This window comes from Somniosus microcephalus, chromosome 1, assembly GCF_052327205.1.
Source record: "Somniosus microcephalus isolate GS21.2 chromosome 1, FLI_Smic_1.0, whole genome shotgun sequence".
NCBI lineage: Eukaryota > Metazoa > Chordata > Chondrichthyes > Squaliformes > Somniosidae > Somniosus > Somniosus microcephalus.
In genome coordinates, this window is record NC_140987.1 from 207488972 (window position 1) to 207513675 (window position 24704).

At 44.8% G+C, this 24704-nt stretch overlaps 1 protein-coding gene across 4 annotated transcripts in view; it reads left to right on the forward strand.

Moving 5' to 3' along the window:
• The window catches only part of LOC147124559 (EGF-like repeat and discoidin I-like domain-containing protein 3), a 367544-nt gene that overhangs the window by 205017 nt on the left and 137823 nt on the right, over positions 1-24704 (forward strand). For all 4 annotated transcript variants that reach the window (XM_085989340.1, XM_085989347.1, XM_085989352.1 and 1 more), the window contains 2 exons: positions 16062-16175; positions 21371-21552. In XM_085989340.1, the coding sequence (XP_085845466.1) occupies positions 16062-16175; positions 21371-21552 (296 nt within the window). The remainder of the gene's footprint in view (positions 1-16061; positions 16176-21370; positions 21553-24704) is intronic.

The window sequence follows — 24704 nt, forward strand, 5'->3', positions numbered from 1 at the left end:
CTCTCCCCCCTCACACTCTCCCCCCCCCTCCCTCACACTCTCCCCCCCTCTCCCTCACACTCTCCCCCCCTCTCCCTCACACTCTCCCCCCCTCTCCCTCACACTCTCCCCCCCCCTCTCCCTCACACTCTCCCCCCCTCTCCCTCACACTCTCCCCCCCCTCACACTCTCCCCCCCCTCTCCCTCACACACTCTCCCCCCCCTCCCCTCACACACTCCCCCCCCCCTCCCTCACACTCTCACTCTCCCCCCCCCCCCCCAGGCCCAACTGGACTCACCTCGATAGCACCTGCTGGTGAACAAGGCGGGCCTTTGGACCCGGTTGGCAGACTCCCGTGTCCGATTGAGATCGGGGACAGCCGTTTAAAAAAAAGCCAGAGCGGGCTCTCGCGGGCGGGCGGCGCATGCCGCGGTCAGTGCCAGCGGCGCGAGGCTGCCCGCGGGGAGTAGGCAGGGAAACCCCACGGGCTGGCGGCCGTTAGGAGCGGATCACTTCGGGCGGCCATCCCGCGCTCCGGCCCCGACACCGTCAAACCTGAGAGGGGGAAGTAGAGAGAGACAGAGAGGGAAGAGGAGAAGGAGAGAGAGGGAAGAGGAGAAGGAGAGAGAGGGAAGAGGAGAAGGAGAGAGAGGGAAGAGGAGAAGGAGAGAGAGAGAGGGAAGAGAGAGAGAGAGAGAAATTTTTTGAGCTTCAGGCCTGCCTGCAGCGGGCCTGGAGAGCAGCCCCGAGTCCCCCCTGCGCGAGGGTGAGGAGGAGGGGGGGGGTTGCTCAACACAATATAAAACTCAAATAAATTGTTAATTAATTCCCTAACACATAATTCAAATATTTACCTTAGTTCCCTAACACACTGAAAGTGTGGGAAAAAATAGTGAAAAATCAAGATGGCGGCCACTCACCTCAGTTCAGAAGGATAAGGCCCGCCCACACACGCACCGATTGGTCGACCGGTCAGGTCACCGAAGCGTAGGATTGGTCAATCGTCGAGTCACTCGACACTCAACTGTAGGATGGCACGCGCCAGGAACCCGCCGTACGATTGGGCGACCTCGACGTCACATGGTCGCTAATGAGCGGAACGCTGAACGTTTTTTGGATACCGCGGGCGCGATTTTTGTCCGGCCGAAACGTAAATACACCTATCACCGGTCCGGAATCGCAAGCTTTCTTTTGAGGCGACGCGCGCGTCGGTACGCTCTATAACTTTCAAACGTATAGAACACGGACAGACAGACAGACATCGGGACAGACAGACATCGGGACAGACATCGGGACAGACAGAAGAGCTCTTTTATATATATAGATAAATGAGGCCGGGGTTGTGGATCGACCCCACCCCCCACCCCCCACCCGAGTTCGAGGGGATCGGAGCCCCCTGGGGATCCCCCATACCGGAGTCGGAGATCGCCCCTCCCCCAGGGTCAGGGATCGCACCAACCTATGCTTGCGGCCTCATATCCAGCGTTCCCCACCCAACTAGATGCCAGCCTGTCAATGAGGCTGGCGTCTGGGCGGGGAACCTGTCCGTGACGTCACACTGTGGAGTTAAAGCGCTACAGCTTGCGAGGAAACCCGGACTTTCCACGCGTTACTGGCCCCCTCCCTCCCTCCCTCCCTCCGGGGTGGATCAAAAACTTATAATTCCGCCCTGAGCTCATAATCTCAGCTGGTACCTAGTGCACTACTGAGAGAGTGCAAGTTCTTTCTTCCTACCTTCCAGCTGCCCACCAGCCCAGTTTCTCTATTCCCTTTTCATAACTAAAGCTCTGACCTCTGATATCATAGTGAATCTCTTCTGCACGCTCTACATGGCCTTGATATTTTTACTAAAGTACAGCATTGAAAGCTGAGCACAATATTCACAAAAGCCTAACCAATGATTTGTAGAGGCTTAGCATTACCTCGTTGCCCCGATTTATACAGTTAGACAGGTTTCCAGCAACCGATGATTGCTGCATCACTTGGATCAACAACAGTCTGTGAAAGCTTACATTGTGAAGTGGAATCAATTTGTCCATTTGTGCCAGTACTACATCACCACTCCATTAGAATGAGGTATGCAACAGTTTTGTCATATTTGTAAATCAGAAACACTCACTTGACCTTGCCAAGAGCCATATTACTGTTATTTATGAAATTCTCACAAACGGGTAGCAGACTGTTGCATCCTTATAAGTATTGATGACACAGCATAATTATCCTTTATCTTAGCTATGATATTTACATACAAGATGAATGGTCATTGTGGAAACTTGGCCTTTTATCCTAAACCAGTTCCTTCTGTGTAGCCACAACATAAGAACATAAGAAGTAGGAGCAGGAGTAGGTCATTTGGCCCCTCGAGCCTGCTCCGCCATTCAATAAGATCATGGCTGATCTGATCTTGGCCTCAACTCCACTTTCCTGCCCGCTCCTCATAACCCTTGACTCCCTCATCATTCAAAAATCTGTCTATCTCCATCTTAAATATATTCAATGACCCAGCCTCCACAGCTCTCTGGTGAAGAGAATTCGAAAGATTCATGACCCTCAGAGAAGAAATTCCTTCTCATTTCCAATTTAAAAGGGTTTCCCCTTATTCTGAAATTATGCCCCCTAGTTCTAGATTCCCCCATGAGGGGAAACATCCTCTCTGCATCTACCCTGTCAAGCCCCTTCAGAATCTTATATGTTTCAATGAGATCCCCTCTCATTCTTCTAAACTCCAATGAGTATAGGCCCAACCTGCTCAACCTTTCTTCATAAGACAACCCCTTCATCTCCGGAATTAACCTTGTGAACCTTCTCTGAACTGCCTCCAATGCAGGTATATTCTTCCTTAAATAAGGAGACCAAAACTGTACGCAGTACTCCAGGTGTGGTCTCACCAACACCCTGTACAGTTGTAACAGCACTTCCCTACTTTTATACTCCATTCCCTTTGCAATAAAGGCCAACATTCCATTTGCCTTCCTAATTATTTGCTGTACCTGCATGCTAACTTTTTGTGATTCATGTACAAGGACACCAGATCACTCTGTACCTCAGCATTTTGTAATCTCTCCCCATTTAAATAATAATTTGCTTTTTATTTTTCCTACCAAAGTGGATAACCTCGCATTTTCCCACATTAAACTCCATCTGCCAAATTTTTGCCCACTGACTTAGCCTATCTATATGCCTTTGGAGATTCTTTGCATCCTCCACACAATTTGCTTTCCCACCTATCTTTGTATCATCAGCAAATTTGGCTACATTACACTCAGTCCCTTCATCCAAGTCATTAATATAGATTGTAAATGGTTGAGGCCCCAGCACTGATCCCTGCGACACCCCACTAGTTACAGTTTGCCAACCTGAAAATGACCCATTTATCCCAACTCTCTGTTTTCTGTTAGTTAGTCAATCCTCTATCCATGCTAATATATTACCCCAACCCCTTGAGCTCTTATCTTGTGTAGTAATCTTTTATGTGGCACCTTATCGAATGCCTTCTAGAAATCCAAATACACGACATCTACTGGTTTCCTTTTATCCACCCTGCTCGTTACATCCTCAAAGAACTCTCGCAAATTTGTCAAACATTTAACATAAAACCATGCTGACTCTGCTTGACTATATTATGATTTTCCAAATGTCCTGCTATCACTTCCTTAATGATGCACTCCAGCATTTTCCCAATTACAGATGTTAGGCTAACTGGTCGATAGTTGCCTGCTTTCTGTCTCCCTCCTTTCTTAAATAGGGGCGTTATATTTGCGGTTTTCCAATCCGCTGGGACCTCTCCAGAATCCAGGGAATTTTGGTAGATTACAACCAATGCATCCACTGTCTCTGCAGCCACCTCTTTTAAGACTCTTGGATGCAGGCCATCAGGTCCAGGGGACATGCCCACCTTTAGTCCCATTAGTTTGCCTAGCACTTTGTCTCTAGTGATTGTTTTAAGTTCCCCACCCCCCGCCACCCCAATAGCCCCTTGATTATCCATTATTGGGATACTTTTAGTGTCTTCTACCGTGAAGACCGATAGAAAATATTTGTTCAACGTCTCCGCCATTTCCCTGTTTCCCATTATTAATTCCCCAGATGCATCCTCTAGGGGACCAATGTTTACTTTAGCTACTCTTCCTTTTTATATACCTGTAGAAACTCTTACTGTCTGTTTTTATATTTCTTGCTAGCTTACTCTCATAACCTATCTTCTCTCTCTTTATCATTTTTTTAGTCATCCTTTGCTGGTTTTTAAAAATTTCCCAATCTTCTGGCCTTTCACTATTCTTCACAATATTGTATGCTTTTGTTTTCAATTTGATACCATCCTTTACTTCCTTAGTTAGCCATGGATGGTTCACCCTTCTCTTAGAGTCTTTCTTTCTCATTGGAATATATCTTTGCTGAAAGTTATGAAATATCTCCTTAAATGTTTGCCACTGCTTTTCTACAGTCTTACACTGTAATATATTTTCCCAGTTCACTTTAACCAAGTCTGCCTTCATACCTTTGTAATTACCTTTGTTTAAGTTCAGGACACTAGTTTGAGACCTAGCTTTCTCACCCTCAAACTGAATTTGAAATTCTACCATGCTATGATCACTCTTCCCAAGAGGCTCCTTCACTTCGAGATCATTAATTAATCCAGCCACGTTACACATTACCAGATCTAAAATAGTCTTCTCCCTGGTTGGTTCCACAACATATTATTCCAAGAAACCATCTTGTATATACTCTAAGAACTCTTTCTCAAGCCTACCTTTGCCAATTTGCTTTGTCCAATCAATATGAAGATTAAAATCTCCCATGATTATAGTCATACCTTTCTTACAAGCCTCTATTGTTTCTTGATTTATTCTCTGTCCTACAGTGTGGCTACTGTTTGGGGGCCTGTAGACCACTCCCACCAGTGACTTTTTACCCTTATTATTTCTTATCTCCACCCAAACTGATTCTATGTCTTGATCTTCTAGGCCAATAGCATTTCTCATTACTGCTCTGATCTCATCCCTTATTAACAGAGTTACACCACCTCCTTTTCCTTTCTGCCTAGCCTTACGAAATGGCAAATACCCCTGAATATTCAGTTTCCAGCCTTGATCACCTTGCAACCACGTCTCTGTAATGGCTATCAGATCATACCCATTTACAGGAAACTCTTTGCTATCTGGCACCGACGGGACTGGGATGATGTCAGTTGATTAAAAATTCCAGATGACGGAGAGGGTTATCTACCGAGGCTATTTTTAACAAACAAAAATTAAAAAATCAAGAAATGTGCAGTATACAGTAATTGGGTACTCCCGGCAGCGCGGGAGAGTCAGACTCCTGTTATTGAGGTGTTCGGACTTCCGACAGCGCCAAGAAGCCGAGTAATGGCAGTTTGGAGAACTACCCCCACTGACTAACTCGGCCACCGTGGGAGACTCGGACTCGGACTCGGCAACATTTCCAGTTATTGAGGTGTTGTTTTCGGAGTATGAATTTTGCCGGTTAATAGAGAATTCCGAATATTTAGGTGCTGTTTAAACGAGAGTTTCCTGTATTTCTATTTGTGCAGTCAACTCATCTATCTTGTTACGAATGCTGCGTGCATTCAGATATAAAGCTTTTAATTTTGTCTTTTTACCATGTTTTCCTACTCTGACCCCTCTTTCTGATGCATTCTTATTTGTATATGCCCTGTCCCTTCCTGTCACACTCTGGTTATCATTGCTACCCTGCACTTTTGCCTTCTCATTTTTCTTTGACTTTTTAAATTTCCGCTCAGCATATCCCTCCCCCCCGCTATTTAGTTTAAAACCCTATCTACAGCCTGAGTAATTCGATTCGCCAGGACACTGGTCCCAGCCTGGATCGAATGAAGCCCGTCCCGATGGAACAGCTCCCTCTTATCCCAGTACTGGTGCCAGTGCTCCAAGAATCAAAACCCATTTCTCCCACACCAGTCTTTGAGCCACTCGTTCATCTCTCTGATCCTATTTACCCTATGCCAATTTGCACGTGGCTCAGGTAGTAATTCAGAGATTTTTACCTTTGTGGTTCTGCTTTTTAATTTAGCCCTTAGCTGCTCATACTCCCTCAGCAGAACCTCTTTCTTTGTCCTACCTATGTCGTTGGTACCTACATGGACCACGACAACTGGATCTTTCCCCTCCCACTCTAAGTTCCTCTCCAGCCCAGAGGAGATGTCCTTTACCCTGGCAGGCAGCACAGCCTTCGGGACTCATGCTCTTGGCTGCAGAGAACAGCGTCTATCCCCCTAACTATACTGTCCCCTACCACTACCACATTTCTTTTTGCTCCCCCCACTTGAATGGCTCCCTGTACCACGGTGCTGTGGTCAGTTTGCTCATCCTCCCTGCAGTCCCTGCTCTCGTCCACACAGGGAGTGAGAACCTCGTAACTGTTGGACAAGAGCAAGGGCTGAGGCTCTTCCACCACTACCTCCTGGTTCCCCATACCTGCCTTGCTCGTAGTCACACCCACCTGTCTCTGACCACGGACCAAATTTGAATTAGTTAATCTAAGGGATGTGACACAAGAAATGCTTTTTCTGCTTTACACTTTAACCAGTTCTTGATTACATAACTCCCAGAGAAACATCAGTTGGATGAGAATGTTATTGTTTGTGTTTTGTTTTCACAATGAGCTGAACTGTTTAAAATTGCCTGATAAGAAAGAGGCCAGTTGTTTTTGCATCACACAGTGCCTGATTATTTACACCTGCAGCCCTCCCGGGGGTACAGCTGTACTCAGTCTGCTGCGAAATATTAACTCATTTAGTATAATAGAGATTTATAGCTTCAGTATGTTTTATTATGGAGTTATATCTATGCCCTCAGAAACTAAGGCCGCGATTTTCCCTACCTTGGCAGGTCTGTGGCAGGTGACATCGGTGGCGGGTACTGACCCCGCTGCTATCTCCATCCTGGCCTCCAACATGACTTTCCCCTGATTGGGCTTGTTAAGCCCGCCTAGCGAGTTTCCCGGCCAGTTGAAGGAAGTGGGTCTGATAAGATCATTTGATGACGCGACATCAGCCGGTTTCGTTAAAGGGACCACGGCCAACTTTAGTTTGACATTTGTACTGTCGGTGTTCCACAACATTGAGGTGCTGCAAACACTGACAAGCACTGCACGAAGGTGCAGGGCTGCACCCGGGCTCTCCCATGACTTGCTCCATATGCTTATGGAGGGAGTCACCGCACGCAGGGAGGTTTTCTTCCCTTCCAGTGGGCGGAAGAGACCTCCCCAGGAGATCAACACAGCCTGGTTGCACATTGCAGAGGAGGGCACAAGCAGGGATGTCATCAGGAGGACCAGGCTGCAGTGGCGCAAATATTTCAATGATCTCAGTAGATCACGAAACATTACTGCAAAGCTACACTCAACCTCATCCTGCTGTGCCACTCATCACATCCCCATCATTCTGCCTTCCCTACCTTACTTCTGCACATCCTTACTCACACCTTGCACCTCCACCCATCCCTCTCTATCTACATTATCACTTCCCCATCTCACCAGCCACCCATCACACTCACCCTTATCCTAATCCAATGGGACCAACCCTTATCCTAATCCAATCGGACCAACCCTTATCCTAATCCAATCAGACCAACTAACAACACACAAGGGTAGGCACTTGTGTGTTTTAGCCAATGTTCATGTGAAGCTTCTGTTAGTGTGCCGTCAAACATTGAAATCTTTATTTTCACTAGTTTGCGTTCTTGGACAGATTTGTGTGCACCTTTGGAAGTGGCTTAGTGAGTTGCAGTGAATGGTGAGACATAACATGGTACCCCCGCAATGGTGATAAGTGTGAAAGGAATGGCTTGAGCATTGTAGGGATGCTTTATGATGTTGGTGTGGGGTGGTGCCAACCTGGCGCATCATGTGGCAGCCAGGGTGTACAGCGTCAAGTGAAGTAAATCTGGCCATGGTGAGGCCATCCCTGGCAGCAATGTGGTCGGGTGCTGATGCCCTCTGTCCTGTGCAGCATCAGTTGATTGTGGAGAAGGTTGGTGTTGTTGTTGATGCTGCTGATGTGCCTGGTGATGCTGGTGTTCGGACTGATCATGGTGGGAATCTGAGGACCAAGGTGAAAGAGTATAAAGTGCACTGATGCTGATGGAATAAATGGCAGGTGAAGTAGAGATGACAGAAGCGATCTATCAATGGTGGGAGAGGTAATGAGGTCAGACTGGATGGAGGCTTGTGTAAAGACTTGCAGCATTCTGAATCTGTAGTGGAAATGCAGTATAGAGAAGCTAGTGGCTAAGATAACATTTCTCAATCAGCTGGGAGCTTTGAATTGACATTTGAAGCTGTCAACTCATCAGCTGATTCAATGGCTATTGACCTCCCGCCTCAGCTTCACTGATGAGGTCTAGGCACAGTGGGAAACTGGAGGGCTACCTGTCAAATTCGGAAAGCTGGAGAAAAAAAACATTGTTAAGTGGCTGTAAACTAATGATTTTAATTGCCTCCCCTGCCGCTGCCCGTCAGGTCTGCTCAGTGCTGGCAGACCCGACATTGGGAAAATCCAGTGTAAGCATTTTGACAGCGGGTTCCTGACCCGCTGTCAATCATTTTCAATTTAATAGCTGACCCACCACCCATCCCGTCCACTTAGCACCGGCAAAATTCCAGCCTAAATGTTCATAATAATGAAAAAAATTTTAAAGGATTTTTGTAAATTGACTAAACATTGGTAATAACTTCTTTTGTGATATTAATTTATGTTCCCTGCAAATCTTTAGGTCATTTTAACTTTAATTTTACAGCAATTGCATCCTGAAATTCTGAACGTATTTTTTTTCCTATTTATCATACCTTACTTAAAAGAACAATATTGTAGAAGGTTTTATGTTCCATGTCAGTATGCAGGCTTACGTAAAATTATTTCATTACATACATTCAATTGAAAAGCTGCTCTATGAAGCTTAGGAATCTCATTTTAATCCAGTTGTTTCCATGCAGGTGCACACAGAGGGCACAAAATGGAGAGATCCCTGTGGAGCATGCAAGATATCCAGGACTTGCATTGTTGTAATATGTTTATAAAAGCCAATTTAAATCCATCTTATTTCATAATAATCCAAGAATGCTTTAAAATTCAGTGCTAGGGAGCAGAGGTATGAGAATCCTCACCTCTGTTCTCATAATACACCTGTCGTGGTACTGCTGGATTAAAATGAGACTCCTGGGGGTAGAAATTGGTGCGCACCTAAATTTGGGTGCGAACCCAGCGGCGGCAATAACCTCTGCGTTGACACTAATGCACGAAAAGACCACGCAAAATTGCCCCTCTTGCGTCATCAGGACTTGACCAACATGCTGGGGGTGCCAATTGCGTGCCCTAGGAAACAGTACACCAGTCCTGAAGAAGATGAAAGTCAGCTGGTGGGGCCACTGGCACTGGGCCTACAGTGAGTCTGGTGGGGGTGGAGGGGGTGGGGGGGGAACGAACGTTAGCCAGCAGCAGCCCACATTTTCAATGTGATACCAGGAGGAGAATTTCTGACCCTCCTGGCTCCACATTCAGCTACGGAAAAATCATAGAATGATACAGCACAGAAGGAGGCCATTGGGCCCATCTTTGGTAGAGCTATCCAATTAATCCCACTCCCCTGCTCTTTCCTCATAGCCCTGTAATTTTTTTCCCTTCATGTATTTATCCAATTCTCTTTTCAATGCTACTATTGAATCTGCTTTCACCACCCTATCAGGCAGTGCATTCCAGATCACAAATAGCTGTGTAAAAAAAATGTTTCCTCATGCCATCTCTGGTTCTTTTGCCAATCATCATGAATCTGTGTCCTTTGGTTACCGACCCAGCTGCAACTGGAAACAGTTTGGGGGAAAAATTGAGTCGTGCCCTCTTTGGGGCGCTAACTTCGCCAGGGTGCTCCTTTTAGTGCCCTGAAAAAATTAGTACTCCCGCGGCCGAAATTAAATGGTAGTGCCCCAAGAGGGAAGCAGGGTGCTACTGCAAGCGCCCCGCCTCTTTTGGGGCACTGCGAGGGAATATCGTGGCACATCGCGCCACGGTACTGCAGGCCTTCCTCCCCTTCTTAAAGGGGCGGGGCCTTGCGCAGCGCGACCCGGGACCCAGCTGGGCCACCAGGGATCGGCGTGCCGGCAAAAGAGCCCGGCACTCAAGAGAAGTGTTGGGCTCACAGAGCGCAGCCGGCACTCCAAGGGGGGTGCTGCTGAGGAGGCCAGGGCCGGCAACTGGGGCAGGTGCTGGCAGGCGGCCAGCAAGAAAAATGGCCGCCCGGCACCTCGCCTTTAATTAGCGTCGCCCCGGCCACAGGTAGGCCCCCCTGACCCCGTCGGACATAGTGTCCAGTGGTAAGTCAGGGGACGCTACCGAAGATCGCGGCCGGGGCGCAGCGCCGCGGGGCGCTAACGGTTACCGCAGCCGCTAACCTCCCGCTGAATTTCGCAGGTGGCGTTGGCGGCGCCACACCTGGGCGCTAATGGGAGGCACAAAGCAACTGAATTTTTCCCCCTTTCTCTTTATTTACTCTATCAATAACATTCATGATTTTGAACACCTCTATCAAATCTCCTCTTAACCTCTCAATTCCTGCTTCTCCAGTCTCTCCACATAACTGAAATCCCTCATCCCTGGTGCCACTCTAGTTAATCTCTTCTACACCCGCTCGAAGGCCTTGACATCCTTCCTAAAGTGTGGTGTCCAGAATTGAACACAACACTCCAACTGAGGCCTAACTAGTGGTTTATAAAATTTTAGCATAACTTTCTTGCTTTTGTAATCTATTCCTCTATTAATAAAGCCAATGATCCCATATGCTTTTTTAACAGCCTTCTCAACTTGTCCTGCCACCTTCAAAGATTTGTGTACATACACCCCCAGGTCTCTCTGTTCCTGCACCCCATTTAAAATTGTATCTTTTAGTTCATATTGCCACTCCCCATTCTTCCTATCAAAATGTATCACTTCACAATTCTCTGTATTAATCTTCATCCGCCAGGTGACTGCCCATTTCACCAGCCTGTCTATGTCCTCCTGAAGTTTGTGACTATCCTCCTCATTGTTTACTACATTCCATTTGACTTTCCTTCTTACTCCTAACTTGTGTCATTTGAGATTTCATTCCTTTGTTATTTGCCAGTTTTGTCAATTCCCTTTATAGTTTTTAATATTCCAGTATTTCACTTCAATGTCTCTTTTCCTTATTATTCTAATTAGGCCTCTAGTCAGTAATACCACACAGTAATGCAGCTGAGATGGGCAATTTAAATTTAATGGGGATTATTTTCATCTGCCTAGGAAAACATTTTTCAGCATGAATGGGGTGATAGGTAGATGAAAACTGTATATAGAGAAAACCTAGCATCCGAGTCCCACCAGACTTTATGGTCTAGAATTTGGTGTTGCAATGACGGCGAAACTGTCAGCATTCTCTGTCATTACAACTGTGAATCTGACAGCAATTTCTGGAGTATGCACATGCGCAGTTAAACACGGAAATCCAGAAGTTGCTGTCAGTCATTCCCTGCACCTCCGTAGGGCCACTGTTGAACTCCCCACAGCCGGCAATTAATAAATCACTGAACTGACAAAAACTTCCCCTTTCAGGCTGGAATATCACTCTGAAAAACCCCTGAAAAATTTAAGTCTTGTTGAATGAATGAGCTGTCACTGGATTTTTAATTCCATACTGGGTGTACTGAGTCATAATTACTCAAGTCACTTGGATAGGTGTGGATTAATTAAGGAAAGCCAGCACAGATTTGTTAAAGACAAATCATGTTTAACCAACTTGATTGAGTTTTTTGATGAGGTAACAGAGAGGGTTGATGAGGGTAATGTGGTTGATGTAGTGTACATGGATTTCCAAAAGGCATTCGACAAAGTGCCACATAATAGGCTTGCCAGCAAAGTTGAAGCCCTTGGAATAAAGGGGACAGTGGCAGCATAGATACAAAATTGGCTAAGTGACAGGAAATAGAGAGTAGTGGTTAACGGTTGTTTTTTGGACTGGAGGAACGTATACAGTGGTGTTCCCCAGGGGTTGGTACTAGGACCACTGCTTTTCTTGATATATATTAATGACTTGGACATGGGTGAACAGGGCACAATTTTAAAATTTGTAGAAACATAGAAAAACAGGAGCAGGAGTAGGCAATTCGGCCCTTCGAGCCTGCTCCACCATTCAATATGATCATGGCTGATCCTCTATCTCAATACCATATTCCCGCTCTCTCCCCATACCCCTTGATAGGCTTCAGGAAGACACAGACAGGCTGGTGAAATGGGCGGACACGTGGCAGATGAAATTTAATGCAGAGAAGTGTGAAGTGATACATTTTGGTAGAAAGAATGAGGAGAGGACATATAAACTAAATGGTACAATCCTAAAGGGGGTGCACGAACAAAGAGACCCGGGGGTATATGTGCACAAATCGTTGAAGGTGGCAGGGCAGGTTGAGAAAGCAGTTAAAAAGTCTTACGGGATCTTGGGCTTTATAAATAGAGGTATAGAGTACATTAGTATGGAAATAAATACTGTGGCAACAGGAGCAGGTCAGAGGCTAGGTATTCTGCGGCGAGTGTCTCACCTCCTGACTCCCCAAAGCCTTTCTACCATCTACAAGGCACAAGTCAGGAGTGTGATGGAATACTCTCCATTTGCCTGGATGAGTGCAGCTCCAACAACACTCAAGAAGCTCAACACCATCCAGGACAAAGCAGCCCACTTGATTGGCACTCCATCTACCACCTTAAACATTCAACTCCCTCCACCACCGGCGTACCGTGGCTGCATTGTGTACCATATAAAAGATGCACTGCAGCAACTCACCAAGGCTTCTTCGGCAGCACCTCCCAAACCCGCGACTTCTACCACCTAGAAGGACAAGGCAGCAGATACATGGGAACACCACCACCTCCAAGTTCCCCTCCAAGTCACACACCATCCTGACTTGGAAGTATATCACCGATCTTTCATCGTCGCTGGGTCAAAATCCTGGAACTCCCTCCCGAACAGCACTGTGGGAGTACCTTCACCACACGGACTGCAGCGGTTCAAGAAGACGGCTCGCCACCACCTTCTCAAAGGCAATTAGGGATGGGCAATAAATGCTGGCCTTGCCAGCGACGCCCACATCCCATAAAAACAAATAAAACATTTTTTTTAAATTATGATGAACCTGTATAAAACACTGGTTGAGCCCCAACTGGAGTACTGTGTCCAATTCTGGGCACCACATTTTAGGAAGGATGTGAAGGCCTTAGAGAAGGTGCAGAAAAGATTTATGAGAATGATTCCAGGAATGAGGGACTTCAGTTACGTTGATAGACTGGAGAAGCTGGGGTTGTTCTCCTTGGAGCAGAGAAGATTGAGAGGAGATTTGATAGAGGTATTCAAAATCATGAGGGTTCTGGACAAACTAGATAGTGAGAAACTGTTCACATTGGCAGAAGGGTCGAGAACCAGAGGACACAGATTTAAGGTGATTGTCAAAAGAACCAAAGACGACATAAGAAAAATAAATGTTACACAGCGAGTGGTTAACATCTGGAATGCACTGCCTGAAAGGGCAGACTCAATCTTATCTTTCAAAAGGGAGTTGGATAACTATCTAAAGGAAAAAAAATTACAGGGCTATGGGGAAAGGACAGGGGAGTAGGACTAGCTGAGAGTCAGCATGGGCTCGACGGGCCGAATGGCCTTCTTCCGTGCTGTAACTATTCTATGCTTCTATGATTCTATTCTATTCTATGATTCTACTGCTGAACAACTGTTCTGGCCCTGAAAAATTAATTTTAAATTTGTGGAATGTCAGATATTGTCATTGTGATAAAAATTCCATGTTTTTTATAATTTTTTTAAAGTTTCTTTATGATATTTCATCTTCCACCTTAATTCCACGTGTATGTCCCAATCTTTATTTTGCTCTCTATGAAATGATTAAAAAGTGAAGGAAAATCAGTGCATTTTACTTCCTGATTTGCTGTCTGTGAGAATTCTTCAATGTGATTGGCTGCTTAGTCAGCTTGATGACACCACTGTTGCTGAACACTGGAGATCTCCTAGACTTAGCGTCAGATTCAAATTAACATCGGGAGAGGTGAAATCAACACCACCGAGATCGCTACATCTTTGTGGGTAGCAGCGAGCGCCATCACTTCGTCGCTGACAGCAAAACCCGGGTCAATATTTGAATGGGCCTTGAAACAGGCAGCCAGTAGTCTTGCCCAAAGCAGGCAGGAGCCTTATTAAAATAGAGGTCCTACGTTCTATTTAGGACCCCGATTCAATTTTGGAACTCAATGTTTAGCAGCTGAACCAGCAGTCCTTAAAGGGACCGCTGCAGACTGCTCAGCAAAATGTTCCTAACAAGCTTTGCGAATAATTTTTGTGGGGCCAGGAGGAGCATGGGACCCCCTACACTTGCCCCTTCTCCCCCTTCAAGGTCCCACTTCTGGCTCAGCTCAGATTTCTTATTCTGTTCGCCTCCCCCCTCCCAAATCGGTGCGCTGACCATCAGTGCTCATTCAGCACAAGCAGCTCGGCGATATTATTCTCATTAGGCCCAACCGTGAAAATGTTGCAGTGCTCTGGCGAGCTTCATCGGTTGGCCGGTGCAATTGATCAGCCCATTGCCTGCCCGATGAATGCCAAACACAGAAATCAGTTGCATTGTACCTGGGCAAGATTCTGTCGGTTTTCAGTGTAATTGTACTGGTCTCAAAATGTATTGAAACCTCTCTGCTGTGGCAAGTGCTAATCACTGTTAATTTATTAAACAAGTATTAACGACCCAACCATAAGTAAATTTTGAGCCATTTTCCCCAACACTTATCTAACATATAAAACATTCTTAACCATTTATTTTCCCTACCAAACCTTGTTTCTATTCACTAACTTTGATTATCTGCTGTCTTCTGCGTGGAGAAGCACCTCGTGGTGCAGTAGGTGTTTGGAGCACAGTATAGCAGCATGTTATCTATTGTATTTGCCCAAAGGATTTAAATTTACAAAGGATCAAAGGATCTGACGAACGGCCATCGACCTGAAACGTTAACTCTGTTTCTCTCTCCATGATGCTGCCTGACCTGCTGAGTGTTTCCAGCATTTTCTGTTGTTGATCTAAATTTATATTCTCCTTGGAGATTTCTGCCTTTGTCCTATTTTTAAAGTATTTCTGCTACAAGCTTACGTTTGAAGAAAAAGTATTGTCGGTTTCAGTTTTTAAATCAGTGATGTGTCATCTCCACACATATACACAACATCACTGTTGCCAGTTAATTTTGCAGGTAATGATGCTGCTTTACCAGAATTGGTGTAATATGCTAAATAATTTAGCTAAGTGTAAGTACCTATCTAAACAAACCTCCCAAATTATTTTTGTGAGTAGTTATTTTGATCAGAGAATCACAAATTACAAGAAACAAAGAGTGTCTTGTATATTAAAATTATTTAGCATTGTAAAACAAAGTATGTATAAAAAAAATTCTCTAGGACATAAACTGTTTCTGTCCTACATAATTTCACAAGGATTGCTTGAAAATGCCTCGAGGCTTTTAATGATAATCACTGTCAGTGTAGTGAAACATGGTTACTTCATACTGCCCAAATCACGAGAACAAAAGCAGTGTGGTCCCAGCAGATTTGGGACACTCGATCAAAGCAAATTATCTGTGTAAAGTTTCAGCTGACAAAAGAGAGGCAGGTGGGATTATTGCGACAAAGCCTGGGGGACTTTGTGGAGAATTATGTTTTGAAAATAATTATACTAATAGGGAGTCACAGGGTGAATGGTATAGTAAAGGAATCCGATTAACTGATCAATTAAATCAGTGTGCACATCTGATGGTGCTGTATTTTTATTGAACACTGAATTATTGAAATTGAGGTGACTCAGAGTTTGAGTCACAATAGACTTGTAATCGGTTCAGCTTTGAATGAAATACTGCACAGGTCACTTATGACAGATACATCACATCAGGTATATTGCAACAATTAATAAAGATTTATGCACGAATTAAGTTATGTTTATTGTAAGCATAAATTGTCCACAGTTGAATGATTTCTGTTCTTTGTCCTCACAGATATAAATGAATGTGAATTTGTGCCCTGTAGAAATGGTGGCATTTGCACTGACCTCATTGCAAACTATTCCTGTGAGTGTCCAGGAGAATTCATGGGCAGAAACTGCCAGTACAGTAAGTAATGATTTGCTTTTTGAATGATTAAAATTAAAAAGCGTCTATAAATATTGCAAGAACAATTCAATGTTTCTCTCTGTGTGAACTACATAACTTTAATACAGTAATAGTTGATCTTTTGTGGGAATCAAGACTGTGTCGTATTCAAATCAAGCAGGGTTAGGAGGATGGGGGATCCTTTAATAAGAGCATAAGAAATAGGAGCAGGAATAGGCCATTTGGCCCTTCGAGGAGGCAGGTAGAGGGCGGGGAAGAGATGTGGGTCGGCAAAAAGCGTGGAGAGTAGGGTGGTGGGAGGGGGAGTTGAATGAAAGGGAAAGAGGGCAATAGGAGGGAGGGTGGGGAAGGGATAATGAGGCAGATGGTGAACAGGGAGAGATGTGGGGAGGAAAAAGGAGGGGAGGGGCATGTAGCTGAAGGAATAGAGATGGGAAAGAGGGAGAGGAGGAGGAAGAATTGAGGAGGATGGGGAGGTGGTTGGCTCCAATCAGCTAAGTGATGCTCTGTGGAGGAGGGCATGGTAGATGTGCTCAGGTGATATGCGTGGGCTTCAGTCACCAAACTGATGGTTAGTGAGGGGGGGGTAAATCCCAATCACCTAAGTAATGCTCAGTGATGGTAGGTTAGTTGGTTCCAAACACCCAAGGTACTGCTCTTTTTAGGGAACAACAGAGGTTCACGATAGCTGTTCCACCTCAAAACACTACGGTTTAAGATTCCAGTTTCCTCTATGCTCATAGCTCAGGTGTGACAATACAAAGTTACTTTTCTCTCTGGCTTTTGAGATTCAGTAGTTTATAATGGGCCCTAGGACCACCTACACACTTTGTGCCTTTATGTTTCTGATATCCTGCCACCCGATCTCTTGATAACACGCAGTGGCCATCACAGTCTGCTGCTTTACAATCCTTCACATCACAAGTGTCCTTTGGAGGGAAACCTAAACCATCTTCACAACGTGTATAATGTGGTCCTGTTATTTTTTTTGTGTGCTTGCAATTTTATTTATTTCTCAAGTAGACCCAGTGAACGTACCTTTATTCACCTAAACCAACATGTCCTCCATTCTTGAAGGATAGAATTGTTGCAGCACCAGCGTCAGTGTTGCGAATGGCACCGAGATTTCACAGAAAAGTCTTGCGTTAGGTTGACTGGTCATGTAACATTAGGTACCACTTAAGTTAATAATAAGAAAGAGAAAATGCTGGAAAACACTCACCAGGTCAGACAGCATCTGCGGGGAGAGAAACAGAGATAACGGCCCAGAAATTTGGGTCGGGGGCTTCCCGCGGGTGCAAGCCCCTGACCTGCACTTACCTAGCGCGCCGGCCGTTGAGCTGTGGGCCCTCGTGGAATTCTGATCCGGGGCCTGGTCCAGCTGCCGGCGCGCAGTGCTTGCTTATCCCAGGGTCGCAGTTAGTTCGATGCGTCCCCTGGGATCACGTGGGCCATGGGGAGCCAATGGTAGCAGGGAATGCTCCATTCATAAGTCTGACAGGAAGTGCTGTCAAGACTTATAAATACTACGGCCCCAAAACAGCACTAAATCTTCAAATAAATTTTTAAAAAACACATTTTTTAAATAAACTATAAATTACATGAAATAACTATTTTAAACAATAATTTAAATTTTTGAAAAAATAATTTTATTTTCTAACGGGGCTAAAAATAAACTTACCTTGCTTTAAAGTATTTAAAAATAATAAACCTGTGGAAAAAATGTTTCAATTTTAATTAATTTACCACTTACCTTGTAAAAAGCAGGCCTTACGCCGGCTTTTTTCATTTCTAACTTATGGAGACTTACCCTCCCGGGAAAACCTGTAAAAAATACCAAAGTTCGATGCGCACGCGCAGCCCCTCCTGCGCACGCGTTCGACCTCTGAACCCCTTATTTCAGAGGAACGGAAGTGCCGGTTTCCCACACATGCATAGTGCATGCAGGAAACCGGCACTTCCATTGGGCCTACGGGTGAGTACCCCGTTCGTACTCACCCGTGGAGACCCGAATTTCTGGGCCATTGTTTCAGGTCGATGATCTTTTCAACCTGAAATGTTAACTCTGTTTCTCTCCCCACAGATGCTGTCTGACCTGGTGAGTGTTTTCCAGCATTTTCTCTTTTTATTTTAGATTGCCAGCATCCTCAGTATTTTGCTTTGTTTACTTAAGTTAATAACTTTAATTGACAGCATCACTTACGGGTGCAATACCATTAAAATGTTGGGATCACACCCTGTTTTTAATGTACAGAAGATTTGTATGTAATTGTTCAAATTGCAGTTAATTTTAACAGACGTTCTGCTCTGTGAAAAAAAATTACAGACTTTTGTAATAAATACTTTGGGGGAATTTTCACAGGAAATATCGGGTGGGTTGGAGGCAGGGTGGGGGGGGAGTGAAATTTGGAAAAATCTAAAACCCGATCCCAACCTGCCCACTTTCACCTTTTACCCAGGCGGGATGGAGGGCAGCCAGCCAACCCGTTGCCAGGTGGCAGGTTGGCCATTTAAATATGATAATAAGCCCTGAAGCCTCTACTTTAACCTGCTTTGCAGGTTTAACTGCAGGCTCCCCCACCAGCAGCCCGCACACGCCAGGGTCGGGAATCAGACCCCACCCCGCCCCCCTCCCCCACTCCGGGGTCCAGGACCGACCACCGCCCCCCCCCACCGCAGGATCGATCTCACCCCCACACGGGACAGGGATTGGACTCCCCCTGGAGTCGGGGATCAGACCCCCCCCCCCCAGATCGGGGATCGCACCCCTTGGTCTTGCCCCCCCCCCCTGCCCGTGCTTGGACTCCTCCCGAGCTTGGAAACCTCCCCCCCCCATCTCACCTGGACCCAGCACCTACCTGTTGCTGGGATGTCCAGCCAGCGTTCCCCGCCCGACTGGAATCCAGCCTGTCAATCAGGCGGACTTCTGGGCGGGAAACCCACCCACTACATAAACTAAAACCCCCTTCATCCAAGTCCACAGGCTGCGGGGAGACCCGGAACTCCCGCTGTCTACCAGGTCCCCCAGCACGGTGCGGGTAGGAAATGGGAAAATCCCAGCCTTTAAGTCTGTAAAATGTTTTGCAACTGAAATAAGTTCTAAATGTGTTAACTTAAGAATGGGAGCACAAAAGCAAATACAAAACTAACGTATACTATTATATGAAGCCCATTTGTAATATGCAAAGAACAAATAAATTTAAAACATTTTTTAAACATATAATAAAATGGTTCAGTATCCAAATTCTTTTACCATGAAAATGACTAATGGCATTATTACCCACTAACAGTGAAAAGCAACTCTAGCTCTGCAATTCTAATTCATAAGGAGCAGTAAACATTCATCAGTGCAAACTGGTGATTCTCTGCACAAGTTATGATCCCTTGACGCTCAAAGTCATTAATTCTAATTCAGCTAATTTGCCAATGTGATAATTTATAGCCCTGATCTATCTCTTATAATATATTCCATAATTTACCTGCTATTAATCTTAATCTTTAATGGGCTTATAGTTCCCTGGATTACATTTGTTACTTTTTAAATATCATGTTTGCTTTCAATCCAGTCATAGCATTAACAGAAACTTGGGCCTCGATATTAACCCCCCCCTCCACCCCCGCACGATGGGAGGGAGAGAGTTGGGTGGGGTTTGAGACTGAAATGCGTGAAACCCATCTCCAACATGGCGCACACACACCCACCACCTTTTTTACACTGGCGAATATCGTGGAGTCCGAGTGTGGAGAATCGGGACACTTCATTAATATATTTCAGTTGGGCTCCCACCGTGCAATTGGGAGCCTAATTTAAAATTCACTGCTGCTGTGCGGGTTTCACAGGGATCGGGAAACCTGGCAATGAAACAAAGGCCTTTTTCAGCACTCATTGCCGGCCAGGAGGAGCAGGAATACACCCCCCGGCCCCGCATGGAAGCCTACGGCCTCCCCATGCCTCAATCACCAATGTCTCCCCCTCCAGCACCCATGTCCGATCTCTTCCCCCCTGCCTTGATCTCTCCTTCCTCCCATAAGCATATGAAGGGAGTAATGGGAGAGCCTGGGTGCAGCCTTGTGCCTTTGTGCAGTCATTGTCAGTGTTTGCAGCACCTCAATGCTGTAGAACACTGACAGCACAAATGTCAAAGTAAAGTTGGCCGTGGGCCCTTTAAGGAAACTGGCCGATGGCGCATCATGAAATGACATCACCAGACCTGCTTCCTCTAATTGGGCCAGGAAATGCGCTGGGCGGGCTTAACAAGCCCAATCAAAGGGAATTCATTTCAGACAGTGGGATGGAGCCAGCAGTGGGGCCGCGACCCACCACTGATGTCGCCTGCCATGGCCCCGCCGAGGTCAGCAAAATCGCGGCCATTTGTTTTTAATCACCCTTCTCAAGTGCCTATTTCTCACTTGTGCCAGTTGTCTACTCATTTCTGTAATTTATTTGTTGTGTGCGTCACATTTCATAAGCTCTAAAGTATATTAAAGACAGAGAGAAGCTATCATTTACTGTTGGCTTGTATAACCTTGAGAATCTGGCCTCTCCCAAAGTCTCAGAGTCTCGCAGTTACAAGAGGGTGCAATTAACCTCTCATTGAGCTCAGGAATTGACATGCCTGTGAATTTGTCTGTTTAAACTACTACCACACAGATACAGGACAGGTTAAGTACAGATCTATCTTAGCAACAACATATAACCATATCCTATCAGGAATGCCGCAGGAGATCCATTGATTTCATATATTTTAGTTTTGCTGTTGTCTTCTGGATCCTTCTTTCATGAATATGTTCATGCAGTGAACAGCTGGGCTTGTGCCAGTTCAAATACGTTATCGCTTGTCTGAAAGCGTTGCAGTTACAACATTTTCCTTAATGTCTATTCGGAATGATCCATCGGGACAGTTGTAATAGATTGATAAGTTTTGATCATGGAGCATGGCCAGAAAACAGTGTATTAATTTATGATAAATAGCAACGCATGGCTAAGGCGTAAACACACACATTGCAAATTCTTGCAAGAATGCTGCTGAACAAAAATGAACTGGTTTTCAATTAAAAATTCAACTGTATTTATATACGCAGAATCTTTTTTTAAATTCAATTTAACTTTACATTATGGCATTGTTGCTTTGTCTCCCTTTTGAACTAATTTTTACCCATTACTAACAACTGGTTTTACTCATTTTTGCCCACAGAATGTTCAGGACCACTAGGGATGGAGGGAGGGATCATATCCAATCAGCAGATTTCTGCATCCTCTACGCACCGTGCTCTGTTTGGCCTGCAGAAGTGGTACCCATACTACGCCAGACTGAATAAAAAAGGCCTTGTAAATGCTTGGACTGCTGCAGAGAATGACAGATGGCCATGGATTCAGGTAACAGATGGGTGTACAAAGAGGGACAGACTAAAACATAATTGCAACTTTTTATTTTCATGGTTGCTGTCTATGGTAAAATGTAAAATATCGGCCCTAAAATAGTAATTTCTTTAATGTGGTATTGATGTATTTTTTAAAAGACCATAAAATTAAAAGCCAATTATTTGAACCTATAAATTGATATAATTTATTGTCTGCCTTTATGTTGTCCTAACATATGGCTGAACAATATTAATCACCACCGTGAGTTGATCACTAAAATGGCTGCTGGACAATGCACGCAGAATTACAAGCCAGTTCATTAAAGATTGTACACAAATTATCAATAGTGTTTTATGCTTTGCAATTTTACTGAATGGGTTTCTTTATATCCTCCAAATGTTGCATTCTGAAGGAAAGCTATAATTATCCAATATTGTGTAGCAGTTTGATTCATTGATATGTCTAACCAGGTAAACTTAGAAGCTGTCTGTATGAAATACAACAGTTAAATAAATATCCTTCAGGCTTAGTTTTATGGTAAGAACTATCTTAATCACGCTTTAAAGAATACAGTGACACAAAACACAGATCATGTTTTAGGTCCTCAAAGTTGCTTAGTACTTGTATATTTTAATGTAATTTTAGAAGAATAGTATGGCCTTTTAAAATTGTGCATAAATCCCTCCTGGGAATAATTTATTTTCTATATTTTAATTTTGTTTAATTTATTCTATTGTACTTTAACCTAATCGTCCAGATCAAGGGAAGTGAGTGCAGGGCAGAAAAAGCAGTGGAGGAAATGAAATAGGGGGAGGTGAGAAGCTGGGGAGAAATAGGAGGGAGGTTGAGGAAGAGACAAGAGGGGACATACAAGGATTGAGCAGCTAGTTCAAAGGGGAAGAGGTAGGAGATGGGATAATTTTAATATTCTCCCTCTCCCTCATCTCCTTCTCCCTCCTCTACATATAGTAAAAGTAGCATGCCGGGTCAATGGATTTCAGGATGGCTCACAAGTGACCACAGAGAGAGGAAGCTGTGAAAAGACCAGTGGAAGAAGGGAAATAGCCAAGCCTAGCTGAAAACTGCCTGAACATGACAGACCTCTCTCCGCTCCACTGAGATCAGGGCCCATAACTATTTAGTTACAACAAATAGGTTACCGCGCCACACTCTCCTATTCCAAAACTGCACCCTACTCCCAGGATCATCCTGGAGAGCGAAGATAATCCCTAGCTTCTATTCTCCAATGCCAACCGTCTCCTTGAACTCCTCTCATCTGTCCCTCCATTCTCGCCTCCAACAACATGTACAAGAAGCTCATGGACTTCTTTATCACTAAGATTGAGATCATCCAATCACCTACCCATGCTGTTTCCCCTCCCTCCACCCCCACTCCTTGCCCACCAAGCTACACATCTTTACAGCTTTTGACATGGTCAACCACACCATCCTCCGCCAGCTCATTTCCTCTGTTGTTCAGCTCAGTGGGATTGCCCTCATTTGGTTCCACATTTGCCTATTCATTTTCAGCCAAAGCATCTCCAGCAATGGCTTCTTTTCCCACCTCTGCCCTGTTACCTCCGGAGTCCCCCAATAATTTGTTCTTGGACTCTTCTTCCTCATTTACATGCTGCCCCTTGGGTGACAGACATGGGCTCAGCTTCCACCTCTGCACTAACGACATCCAGCTCACCTTCTCCATCACCTCTCTTGACCCCTTCACTGCCCTTTTGCTGTCTGACTGCTTGTCTGATATTAAGCATTAGATGAGCTGCAATTTCCTCCAGTTAAACATGAAAAGAAAGACGTGCATTTATATAGCGCCTTTCATGACCACAGGACATCCCAAAGCGCTTTACAGCCAATGAAGTACTTTTGAAGTGCAGTTACTGTTGTAATGTGGGAAACGCAGCAGCCAATTTGCACACAACAAACTCCTACAAACAGTAATGTGATAATGACCAGATAATCTGTTTTTGTTATGTTGATTGAGGGATAAATATTGGCCAGGACACCGGGGATAACTTCCCCTGCTCTTCTTCAAAATAGTGCCATGGGTTCTTTTACATCTACCTGAAAGTGCAGGCCGGGCCTCGGTTTAATGTCTCATCGGAAAGATGGCACATCCACCAATGCAGCATTCACTCAGTATTGCCCTGAAGTGTCAGTCTAGATTTTTGTACGCAAGTCTCTGGAGCGGGTCTTGAACCCACAACCTCCTGACTCAGAAACATTCGGAAGACTGAAGCCACTGTTTTGAGCTCCTGCCACAAAATCCCTTGCTACCAATTCCATCCCCCTCCCCAGGTGTTGTCTCACAAATACCAAATGTAAAGCCTTGCCAGACTGGATGAAGAAAGGCTGTATAACAGTGCAATAATGAGTCCTTTACTCAACAGTGAAAAATATGCAGCTTCCAAGGTACTTTGCCAGTTGATTCCCTTGATTGTGGAGACTAACCAGACCATTCCTACACAAGTGCATCTTGGGCACTGTATATTGATCAAACTAGAATAGGTGTCTGTGAAGATGTCTGAGTTAACCCATCCCTTTGTAGCCCCGAGGCAGTTGAAATGCCAATGATGGGAGGATGGGACAGCTCAAAATGACATTCTTATAGATAATGGCTTCTGAATTATGTCCAAAATAAGGGCAACATAGTTTGTATTATATTGAAGATGCGGTGATATTCTGTTAGCTTAATAAATGTCAGCATATTCAGTTTCAGTCCCAATTTGTTGCTTAAAAGATGGATGCATATACATTCTGATCTTGTATCTGTTTCTGGATATATTTTTGTCACTCGTCATATTTAGTAATTGTGAAGAAAATTAACTTAGCAAAAATGAATGATACAGAACAGAGGTCTCAAGCTGTCCAGTTCTAAGTTGGCTGCTTGGTGAGAGGGCAACTTCAGAGATTGATTATATGATGGTTAGGTTATGAAGAAAAATGTGTCGCTGACAGCTGGCACAGAATGATTGTAGAAGACACCCTGGTGATGCATTATGGTATGCTGACTCTGGCATGAGATTCTGTTCCAGTAACAATGAGCTCAGGGGCAGTAATCCAGGTTCAGTGTTTCAAGTTGATGCCTCTATTTTCTATAGAACCTTTCTGGTTAAATGGCTGGATAGTTCAAAGCAATAAGGCACTAAAATATTATT